Source organism: Melanotaenia boesemani, chromosome 14 (assembly GCF_017639745.1).
Source record: "Melanotaenia boesemani isolate fMelBoe1 chromosome 14, fMelBoe1.pri, whole genome shotgun sequence".
In the NCBI taxonomy this organism is placed as follows: Eukaryota; Metazoa; Chordata; class Actinopteri; order Atheriniformes; family Melanotaeniidae; genus Melanotaenia; species Melanotaenia boesemani.
In genome coordinates, this window is record NC_055695.1 from 17,819,065 (window position 1) to 17,831,223 (window position 12,159).

The window sequence follows — 12,159 nt, forward strand, 5'->3', positions numbered from 1 at the left end:
AAAGCAGGTTTATATAGCAGTCATAAAGCTGCTGTAAGTCTGCAAGTGAGTCAGCATTTATATAGAGTAATGCTGATTTATGCTAAGGCACCAGGCAGCATGATTTAGAAAGGTATAGTACATTAATATACAAAACAGTGTATGGTGTATAACAGACAGCATCATGCTTTGAAATTTAAATCACCATTGAGAAACCTGTTGACCACTCCATTCATTTCCTAATATTTATGCATTGTTTATGTACATTTTCTTTTAAAAAGCACAATATGATTTAAGCTAATAGTTTTCTAGTTCAGATTAAAAATTAATATTTGTTGTTTTGATGCAATCTGAACAAACTGATTTCTTTCAAGGCTGATGAAATTGAAAACAAAAATTAAATGCCCATAATCTGGCAGCCATGTCGATTTGGCTGCTGTGAGCTGTAATTATATGTGGAAATTTACCTAGCTGATTATTTAATTTGATAAAGATTTAATAATTAGAATAAAATGATGATTTGATTAAAAAAAGAGAACTGATTAAAATGATTATTTAAATATTATTAATGGGATATGATCCTGCAACCCTGCATTTGAATAAGCAGGCATAGAAAATGGATAGATAGGTAGATGAAATTTAATAGTTTAATAAGATCATTTAATATAAAAAATGTATTAACTCATTTAATTTAACATAAATATACAATAAATGTTCATTTTAGCACAACCATTTTATGTTCTAGTTCATTTAAATGAGTTATTGTATTTTATCAGACGCAAAGTAGAAAGTTGTGGTCGTGTTGCCTTCTTGTCCAGGTCATGCTAGAAAAAATAATTCTCTAATCTCAATTAGGTTTTTATCTGGTTAAATAAAGGAGAAAGGAATTGAGAAACAGCATGATATTGTAAAATAATGTGATCCTGATGAGTGCAACAGTTGTGGTTTTTCTTTTCCTGACAGAATCATATAAAGTTGGTAGAGCTAATTTGGCAGCATCTAATCCTTGAACCTTCATACACATTGTCTATAGCAGTGGCTCCCCATCTGGGCTGTCAAAGAGTCAGGTAAGAGTCAGACGGATAGATCAACAACTATGATGCCGTGATTTTTACCTAAGTAAAAGCATGCATTTGGGAGTGATGCAATTTGTTTGTATATTTCCACAGCATTGACTATTTAGCTGTACTGTTGAGACTTAAACTCCCTAAAATTCACAATGAGCCCACCGGCTGCCTGTTTGCTGGACTGCAGCCACATGTGAAGTGCATTTAAGAAGAGATTTTTCCTTCAACACATATTCAAGCAGAATAAAGCAGCCAGCTGTCACACAGGAAGGACCGGTGGGTCCGTAAATGGATGGGTCTTTGAACAGTAGTCGATGATAATGAGCTGTAGTCTCTCAGATGTTGTGAGGTCGTATTGTCTGTAATTCATCCATCAACCTTGTGCTCTCTTCACATGGTAATACCCTGACAGAGTGTGTAATGTACATATGGGACCACAGGACTACTTTTATCTGAGTAGAGGCACAGCAGTAAACCTACTTTGTGTGTTTATTAGTAACATATTGGCCTTTCAGTGCTGTTTCTGATTGATTTTGCATGCTCCCCAGTGTCATCTCTATAGGAGGGGTGGGGGTTGTTATGCTGTCCTGCCCTAGGAGGCCAGAGGAAAATACAAGGGCAGCTCCATGTAGAAAGTGGGGCAGTTGCCAGGGGAAACCAGAGTGACTCTAATAAAACATTTGTATTCCAAAGTATTGTTCTTTTAAGCCAAGGCTTTATAATGACAGCAGAGGAATGTCAGCTTTGAGTTGAAGTTCTGAACTGCTGTCACATAGGATGTGGCGGTAGGCATCTAAGTTTGGTTTCAGTTGCTAGGCAAATGCAAAGGTATCCAGAAAGTAGCAAATTTTTACAGCTGCAGGCACTGATGCAGGCAATATCTGTCATACAGTTAGAGAAAAGCCCTGACATTACTTTTGCTGATGAGGAGGTGGAGATGAGCAGTGACTAAGAGAGTATGGTTTCATTACATCCTTATTGCAAGGAGTTGGAAAAGTTTGTAGACTTTCCTCCAATTGCAGACGTCAATGTGTCGTCACAGAGTAAGAAAGCTTTGACTGGGGGCTGAAAGAGAGAGGGTTAGGTCTGCGAGAATTTTTTTAAAGGATTTTTGGGCTCTTAATGCCTTTATTTCAACAGTGGCTTGACAGGAAAGGGGGTCAGTGAGAGCAGGGAATGACATAAAGAAAGGGCACCAGTTCGGGACTTGAAACCAAGGCCAGCTGCACAGAGGAGCTATGGTCTCTGTACATGGGCCGGCTCAAATTCATTGAGCTAAATGCTGCCCTAGAAAAATATTTTGTTACAGATTTACTCAGGCCATTGTGGATGTACTTTAAATCAATGAATTTGTCCACTTTACAAGGTTTGTCCATTTCTACTGCAGCGTAACCAACGCCTGTCAAAATGACCCTTTCTTATCTTCTAAGTTGTTTTGTAAATGGCCCAGTTGGCAGGAGCCTCTTCAGTTAAATTTGTGCTATAATCTGCCTTTCATACTATGTGCTTGCAGGAACTTTGTTGACAGAGAGGGAAGTTTGCCTCTGGCTTCACTCTTAGTTTATCTGGCAGCACCCAGCTGTTGATGTAGTCCTTTTTACACTGGTCAAAAAAATGTGCTTGAAATTAAATGAAACTGTGGCAAATGGTGTGAACTCACCCACTTTGTCAACCTTTTCTTTTGTGCATTTATTCAGTGAAATGTCTTATTCTCAACATTTCATAATTAGAATTATTTAAAATGACATAGATTAGGAGTATACTTCATTGCAGCTGTAAGCAGACTGCTATTTGCTAAGGTTAGTGAATTTTAGACTCCATGTATGGACAGGCTGATAGGCTTCTGGTAGAATCTAAACATAGCATTATGCAAGACACATTCTATTAGGCACATTCAGGTCTTGACTATATGAAAGAGGAGACAGACATTTGTCATTTTTGGGCCTCATACACAGGCTATGAGGACACATATGACTGTTAGAAGAACTTTAGAAAGTGAATTTTGCATAAAATAGGACCTTTAACATTATCACATTCAGCTACCAGAATGTGCAACACTTGTATTTTTAGGAGTTTATAGAAACTAAAAAAGGAAAAAGTCTAAGAAATTACTTATTTTATATATATTTTTATTTTTATTGCAAGGCTGGAAAAAAGAAAGTGCCATAGTTGGTGTTGGCACAGCCGTCCCAGTATGAATTTGCATCATACAACAGGAAATTATGAGGATTACTGTTGCAGGGTGGAGAGATGAAGGTGTCACAGGGAGGAATCTGGTATGAGTTTGGATGGAGAACCGGAAAATCAGTATAATCTACAGCCAAGGGTCGAGTGAGGATGGTGTCATCAATCGCAGGTTCAGAGGAAGAAAGATGGGATGTCTCTGGATATAACTCAGAAATATTGACAGGATAAGAGAGTGTTTGAGCACTGAAGGTGGAGCAAGGTTGAGATTCCTCATGAGATGGATGTGAATAGAAAACTGAAATTTCACCCTGGTACTCAGGGAGACTCAAGGGTTGAGCATGAATAAAATCCTGTGTTTCTTTTTCCTTTTCTTTCACATGATTTTTCTCTGCTTCCAGTATTTTCCTGCTCAATCACTTCTCTCTCCTCTTCAACCTGTTTTTCCAGCTGCATTGCTTTTCTCTCTTGTTCCAGTTGTTTCTTCTCCTGCTCCAGCTGTTTTTTCTTCTCTAAGAGTTCATTTTTCTCCAACTCCAACTCTTTCTTCTCCTCTTTTAGTTGATTCCTGATTTCCACATGAGTTTGTGCTCTCTTTTCCTCCTTCACCAAGTCTTTTCTCTCCTTTTCCAGCTGTGTCTTCTCTTCGTAGAGTTTATTTGTTTCCTTCAACAGCTGATTATTCTTCTGTTCTGTTTTATTGAGCTCACCTTCCAGCATTTTATATCTCCTGCTCCAAATTCTTTGTCTCTGTGTATATTTTCTTTTCTCAAGCTCCAGTTTTCTGTTACTCTTTCCCTCTTTATTGATTTCCACCTCAGTGTGTGTTTTCCCATCTTGCTGTTCCTGGACTTGCTTTTCCAGTTGTTTCCTTTCCTGCAGAATAGATATTTTCTCCTGCCTCAGCTGATCTCTCAGCAGCTCCAATTCCTCTTTCTCCGTTTCCAGTCTCTTTGCCTCCATGTTCAGTTCTTTTTCTCTCCTGTTCCAGACAGATTTTGTCTTGCTGAATTTAATTTTCTGTTGGTCAATCTCTCTGTAGCTCTCCTCCACTTTGCGGATTTGGTCCTGTAGGTGTTTTCTCTCTTTTTCTAAGTCAGTCTTTATTGCCTCAATTTCTCTCTTTTCGTCATCAAAGTTTTTTATCTTGTTCATCAGAACTTTATTCTCCTGCCATATTTCTTTGATCAGATTTTTCATTGTCAGCCATATTTCCACCTGTGTTATTTTTTCCTGATCAGTGGCTCCAAATGCTGCCTCCATTTCCCTCCTTTCTCGTTCAAACATCTTCTGTTTTTCAACTTTGCTTCTTTCTTTTGGTTGTTCTTTATTGATTTGTGCCACTTTTCGATTGTCTTCAAAAGCCTTATTGGTTGTCTGTTCCAAATATTTTACTTCTCTCTGGATTTGTGAGTTTTCATCCTCCATTTGTTTCTCCTCTTTCGGAGCTGATTCTGTCTCTGGTGAATATACCTTCACAATCTGACCCAGGTATTTCCATGTCTCAGATTTGGCTTTTTCCTCCCACAGTTTCCTTGTATGTTCTAACTGGAAAGCCATCTCTTTGGCTAATTTCTGACTTCTTGATTCTGGTTTCTTATCCGTCAGTTCACAGAGGTTGTTCACCTCAGACTTCTGCAATTTTCCTTCATGTTTTTGGCTCTTGGTGGTATAACAAGGCTGGTTTTCATCAGCGTTTGAGCCTTCCATGTTACCACAAAACTTGAAGCCGTTGCAGTCAGTTTTCAAGGCATTGCTGCTCTGACTAGATGGGTTTATGTCAGATTTTGGTGTCTCGATGCTAAACCTGAAGCTGTTAACAAGGCTGGTTGTTTGAGCCTGTGAGGCTTTGCTAGCACCGTTAGAAAAATTGAATGTTCTGTTTCCTGATGCCATCTCAACAGATATTCAAAAGCAGATTTCTTGCCAACTTATCTGTAGAAAAACAGAAAAGTTCTCAGAAAAATACTATATTCTCATCAGTGGACTGTAGAATTCTTCCAAAATGTCGAGGACGTGTGCACGCGATCGAAGATTTGGATTGTTGTGTAAGTTGTGTGACCGGAGTGGCAGAAAGATGGCGGTAGGCAGAGGTCCTCCAAAATGGTAAGAATTTATTTGTCAAGGTGCATGTTTCAACAAAAATATATATGGGAAAATGAATCTGCAATACATGCAGCTTCAGTGGGGGACACACGACCTTCAGGACATTAAAACTGTTACAGACTTTTTTAATTTTTGCTTGTTATTAAGACAGTTGGAAGTAAATTTTTTTTACTGCTGCTTTGGGATGAAATATGAAGTCTTATGATGCCAGAATCCTAATTATTACAAGCTGTTTCAGCACAGTGTGATGCTACACCCCAGTGCTCTGGAATGTAAAGGTATACTGCACTGGTAAGCTGTAGCCTCCAGAGCACTGATGATAAACTCCTACAATAGGAGAGGCTTTGAATGGCTTGTTTAAGCCGTTATACCTACATGTTTACTACATTTTTAATGGTCAATGACGAGAAATCAGGACAGTTGATGGCACTTTGATTTTCACACTGTATATGTGTGTTGAGTTTGTCACAGTGCTGCCCCAGACAGTACTTCACACAAGATTTTTGCTTTGAGATTTTTACGTTTCATGTATTTGGATGAGTTTGACAGATTGAATCAAAGTTCTCTTGGTCAGAAGTTTTTTATCAAATGAAGTAAAAATGTCTTCTCAGGTTATGGTATCTGTAATCAGATTCAGCTGACATTCACATCGTCCTGCAGGCACGAGTTCAACACACTCTTTGCTCTGTTGGCATTGCATTGATTCCACTTTGTGTGCATGAATCAACAACATCCCCACTTCTGTTAAACAGGTTAAATAAGCAGCCAGCTGTACAGTTCATGGCGTGTCAGATAGTAGCAGTAACTGTAATCATAGACAGATTGGTTAAAGTAATGTTAACGAGCCAGTTGTTAAAATGCATCTGGACTCCATTTGTTACCTCCTCCAAGGCAGAGGTTATGTTTTTGGCATTGGTCCATCTGTCTCTCTCTCTCTCTGTCTGTCTGTCAGCCTGTTACTCAAAAAGTTATGGATGGATGTTGATTCAATTTTCAGGAAATCTCAAAATTGAATAAAGAACAAGTGATTAGATTTTGGGGGGGATCTGGATCACCGCCTGGATTCAGGAATTTTTAGAGGATTCTTCACTGTGGGGAGACATTGATAATTTTGCCATTAGATCTTCTAACTCAAAACTAATGCCCAGAATCAATAAAATAAAATAAAATAAAATAAAATAAAATAAAATAAAATAAAATAAAATAAAATAAAATAAAATAAAATAAATACATAAATTACAATGGCTTGGCTGAGGTCTGTACTCTCTGAGTACTTCTAGTGTTATAGTGCTTATGATAGTGTCATGAGCAGCAAATTAATAAATCATTTGCTTTTAGAATTTGCTTTATGTATTAATCGATCCATCAAAATTTATTTGTGTAGCAGTTTAAATAAAAAACTGAATGTAGTACAACATGCTTTACAGAGTGCAAATGCCAAAACACCAATAAACCAATACAAACAAGTATTAATACCAGCACAACTTATTCCACTCCGTCCCACCGCCGGTTCTAATGCCGGATTGTAAATGTTAAATAAAGGATGAGGAAGAATTGAGGACATACAGGAAATACCAGCAGACACCAGCAGATAAAAAGTTGCACGATCATTAAGTTAAAAAACAAATAGAGAAAGATAAAAAATAAAAAATACAAGATAAGGATAAGATCAGAAGAAATATAAAAATAGATAAATATACTAACATCATATTGAGGATATGACTTTCTTATTTACTCTAAGTAGTTATAATGTCGGTGATGGGACCCAAAATAAAAGTATGGACAAATCTGGAGCAAGTTAAACCACAAACTTGATGAAAGCCAATTAAAAATGTCTTTCCAGAACCACATGAATGAAGTACAACCCCACATATGTGAATTTTATTTGTTGGAGACTGATTGCAACTCACACATTTGTTTTTTTAAAATGGTATAAAAATAATAGGGATCTATCACAATTGGCTGTACCACAATTAATTGTCAAGTACAAGGTACTAATTACTTTTTAGTAAGTTAAGGATAACCAAACATTGCCAAATATGACACTTAAAATCAAATGTAAGTTGCATCTAGTGGTAAACACTCCATCCTCTTCATAGTTATAAATAAACCAGAAGCCTTGGTTCATACTCGACTGCCAAAGGTTTGTCAGAAGGATTTGGTCAGATTATTTTTCTTGTCAAATATTTGACCAGTGAAATCATTCCAGCCTCCTGTGGGAGGATTTCCAGCCAGTCAAATGTGAAATGAATTGGTCAGTACATGCCCTCAGGCCCTGCCAGCCCTTCTCACTGTCAGTCTATCAGTCTCTATGTCAGGGAATAGATTGGGTGTTCCATTGAGGCCTAGATGTGATTGTTGACATTTATACCCTGACATAAATAACTTAAGAAGACACTGGGATTCTATCCTTTCAGAGACACAAAATTGAATAGAATTTGGTAGTTGAAGTCCAAACAAATCATTAATATGAGACTTTAGACTTTCCCTGATATGTGTTTTTAAAGACTTTCCTGCTGTTTGCAATATTGTGTGTGTGTGTGTGTGTGTGTGTGTGTGTGTGTGTGTGTGTGTGTGTGTGTGTGTGTGTGTGTGTGTGTGTGTGTGTGTGTGTGTGTGTGTGTGTGTGCACATGTTGTGGACTCTGTCAAGGGAAACTACTGTTGGATTGATTTTCTTCTTAAAATTAATCAGATGCCAGTAATCTAATAATCTTTTTGTGTAACTTATTTAGTGTTTTGGGCCTGGGGAGCTGTACCGCTCTTTCTCCAAGTCTACTCTGCAGCTAACTTTTATATTCAGTATAAACTGTGATATCTTGATAAATTACTCACTGTTAGCCACTAATCATTTATTTAAAACAACATTCAGCTAATGCACAAAGCACATCAGTATTTTTTCATACTTTATCACAGAGTTGTTAGAAGTACTGACTTCTGATTGTGTTGTAAATCAGTATCAGCAGACAGATTCTGAAATCCAAAGCTTTCTGATTGTTCTGCATACTAACAGGGAAACATTATGCTATAGTTCTTAGTATGCAGTCAGTGACCTATGAATCACTCTGGAGCGCAGCATATCTAACTTGGGTGCACTAAAACAAACAGTTCCAGCTCCAAGATAAAGCAGGCAAGGCAGAAAATAAAACATAAGTTATGCTCAAAAGTTGAGCAGTTTATGCAGAAAAAAAGGAAAGAGCAAAGTCAGACTTTGTGAAATCACATTTTACTTGCCCGTAACTTCCTGCTACAGTTTCTTGTTTCTGTTTCTTTCTATCTTTGGCCATTTTGAAGTGTTGTGCTGTCTGATCATAAGCCGTTGAAGTGGGAGCCACTGCAGCACTGCAACATCTGAAACCCCCAGACTTAGTTCTGCCCCAGTTCCCTGCTGTGTCGAGTGGGGGTTTTATATTAGGCTAACATGTAGCAGTGTGAATGTTTTTGAACATGAATAATGTATGAGCATTTACAAAAACCTAGTAGAGAGACCAATAGTCACGATGGAGGATGTTTAAACCAGATTAATAGCAAGAGCTATTTTTTAGGTGACAGTGAAATGAAAGAAAGCAAAAGGGTCAAAGGTTATCTGGATTTGTGCAAGCAAGTATTCACCCCAGAGTGCATTAATAATTGGTTGCAGGTGGACAAAACAAACCCTGACCTGATCACTACCAGCCCTGGTAAATCAAATCTTCAGTGAAATAGTTGTTTTTCAGAGCCATGAATTTCTCTTAAAGGCCTCAGCAGTGTCACAGAATATCAAAATCAAGAAAAAAATAACAATAGATGAGAAAGTTGGAAAATGTCAATGCATAATAAAGGTTACAAAGCTATTTCTCAAAACTGACTAGACTCGGAACAATAATAACCCTTCCCAGAAGAAGCATAATTTGCAGACTTGACCTCAGCACTGAACTCATTAGCACTCTCTTCCCCTTTTGATCACTGTATTTTCCTTTGCCTTGGGAAATGGAAACCTCTGAGTTGCAAACTTACAGTATTTGCTGAAAAGAGCTAATTTTGAAGACAATTCACACAATGCAGTAAGGCATGTCTGAAATTTAGAAGCGAAATAGATGAATGTGTGCAAAGATAAACCCTCAGTGGGTCACTGACAATAGAAAAGAAAGAAATCTGGCTGATGGTTGTGTTTTTGTCTTTAGACATCTAACCACTCATTAATGTTTTGTGTTCACCCAGTCTGATGCCTGTGCGTGTCTTTCTCTGTTCCTCAGTGACCTTCGTGGACTGTGGTCAAGGGAAGGTGTGGTTCAAGGTTGGACACTCTTCTGATTTCAGCATCAGTGAGGAAGGTGTGGTCTACACCAGACGACGTCTCAACCTGGGGGAAAGGAAGAAGGCTGAGGTGGTTGTGTATGCTCAAGATCTGCAGTCCAAGCAGGTCTGGAAATCCAGAGTGCATCTCCATGTTCATCCAGATAGCAGCCACGTTTCCCTGGAACAGGTACCACCAGTAAAGGAGTCCAGACATATTTCAGTGTTGTTACTATTAACTTTCATCAGGGAAAGACTGGTTTGGTATTTGACTGTGAAAAAACCTAAACCATAGCCTGCCTAAATTAATAACTTTGACAGTGAAGGCATGGGCTGCAGCCGTACTGTACATTGAGAAGAAAGGCGACTAATACCGTGACAGATATTCATGAAATTACTGCAAATATCCTTTCAGTGTCTCTCCGTCTACTTTTCATCTAATTACCTTCAGCTAAATCTGCTGCTCCCAGATGATTTATGTCCATGTTGTTGGACAAATGAACAACTGCAGCTGCAATTAAAAAGAAATGAAGAGAGAAATACAGTGTGTCTTTTCTCTTTCAGTATTGTGACAGAGTATTGAAGCCAGGCATATGGCTTGGTCTATTTTCTGTTAGATCTGTGTAGCCAGGCTTGTAACATTAACAAGTGTTAGCTTTAAAACGATTTTGTTCAGGGCTTGGCTGTATGGATTATTCACAAACTGGTGACCAGACTGATGTATTCAATTTGTAATGCTATCCTTTAGCTCCTCAATCCTCTCTGTGGTATCATTAGTATTATTTTCCCTGATTCATAAACAACATCAGCATAGGTAGGCTCCAAAACCACACTAGGAAGCATCTTTGTGCATGCTGGGCATTGCAAAGTAAACACAGCTTTTTAATGATTATGTTGTTTCCAAATAGTCATTTTATTGGTCTTATTGATACAGATGAACAAAAAGCTTTTCTGTGAGTTTGGACCAATCTTTTTATAGTTCTGTTTATTTTTTTTTTTAGCTGAAATTGAATATTTATTAGCTAAAGAGCTTGCTGTTTTCTCTATCTATTGTGGAGAGCTCAGCATTTCAACATAGAGTATGTGGTCTTGATGATTGTGGTATAATGTTGGGATCTGCAGCACTAATTCTACAACAACAGAGCTAAGTCATTTGGAGCGCTGCTACTCTCACAAACAGAACACTGTTTTCCTTCACTAATGATTTTAAGCCTCTTCCAGTTTAGCCAGTTTAATCTATCTAAAGCCAAGCTAATGAAACTTATTGCTTCCTGCACATATTTTTCGAAAATTAAAGACATAATCCTCCCATCCTCAGTTGTTTGAAAATGAACGCATGTTCAAGAGATGCTGAGTTTAATTAACATTAACATCATAGGAGCAACAGAAAATTAATGGTGAATTTATTTGAAACAGAATCAATATCTCCTGTTACAGGAAAATGACATAAAGACAAACACAGTTCATTGTACCAGTGAAGGTTTCTTGTATTTGATGATGTATTTACTGAGAAGTCTTTAAGAGAACCATTATATAACAAAATATACAGATGGTTTACAAACATTTTAAACATCACACCCAGTTGCAATATTAATGAATGAATATGTCATTAATCCTCTCTCACTGAGACATAAGCTGACTTCACCAATACACAATTACTTGCTTCTGAGTCTGAGAATGTCCGTCTGTAAGAAAAATGCAGTTTCCACCCACATACTCCTGCTTCAGTGTAAAGAGACAGAAAATCCAAGCTTTTTAACAGCAGGAGTCTAAGGTTGGCCAAGTGCTAATTGTGGAGACAAAACGAGTCAAGCAGCCATCTGTTAGTTTGTTTCATGTACAACAGTGATAATAAGGCCCTCTGCATGTATTTAGATAAGGCAGTGGCTTTGATTGGCTGTTCTTCTAAACAGAGCCCAGAAATAGCAGACTGCCATATGCTTCAGATGCCAGCAGTCTTGCTTGTGCACTAGTTGAGAATCAAAGAGAAAGAAGGCGTCAACAAATCCTTCATAAGAAGAACTCGTGAGCCATGACAATTAGCAGCCAGTGAAGCGGTGTCAGCACTGAACCCCTCAGCTGAGGAGCAGTACTGCATGACTGCAGACTGTTGATATTTCCAACTCTACTGGTTTTGGATAAACAAAGAAAATATTTGTGTAAATGTTTCAGCAGAATTTAATTGATCAGTGTATTTTCTAAATGTGGTCAAGTTCATAATTTAAATAGGATAATCACAAGCATAGAAGATCATTTTGGCACATATTATATCCTTTATAATTCTAATATTTTCACTTATTATGGGATGATATTCTACAATAAAATAGTTGAAGAAGAGTAAACGTTTTCCATCCATCCATTTTCATTTGCTTTTCTGAGATCGAGCTGTGGCGTCTACAGTTTTACGAGGGAAACCTTCTCCCCAGCTACCTTTCATGTTCCTCCTTGAGGAACTCAGTGCATCCCCAAGCCAGAAGAGATGTATGAGCTCTCTAGAGTTTACTTGGTTAAAAATCTTCAATGGGAGGCGAGCAGGCAGCATCCTGATA

The 12,159-nt window shown here is 37.9% G+C and overlaps 1 protein-coding gene across 1 annotated transcript in view; it reads left to right on the forward strand.

The window, feature by feature from the left end:
• LOC121653011 (cadherin-2-like) overlaps positions 1-12,159 on the forward strand; it is a 65,286-nt gene that overhangs the window by 20,842 nt on the left and 32,285 nt on the right. The window contains exon 3 of the mRNA XM_042006189.1: positions 9,571-9,800. Coding sequence (XP_041862123.1) covers positions 9,571-9,800 — 230 coding nt within the window. The remainder of the gene's footprint in view (positions 1-9,570; positions 9,801-12,159) is intronic.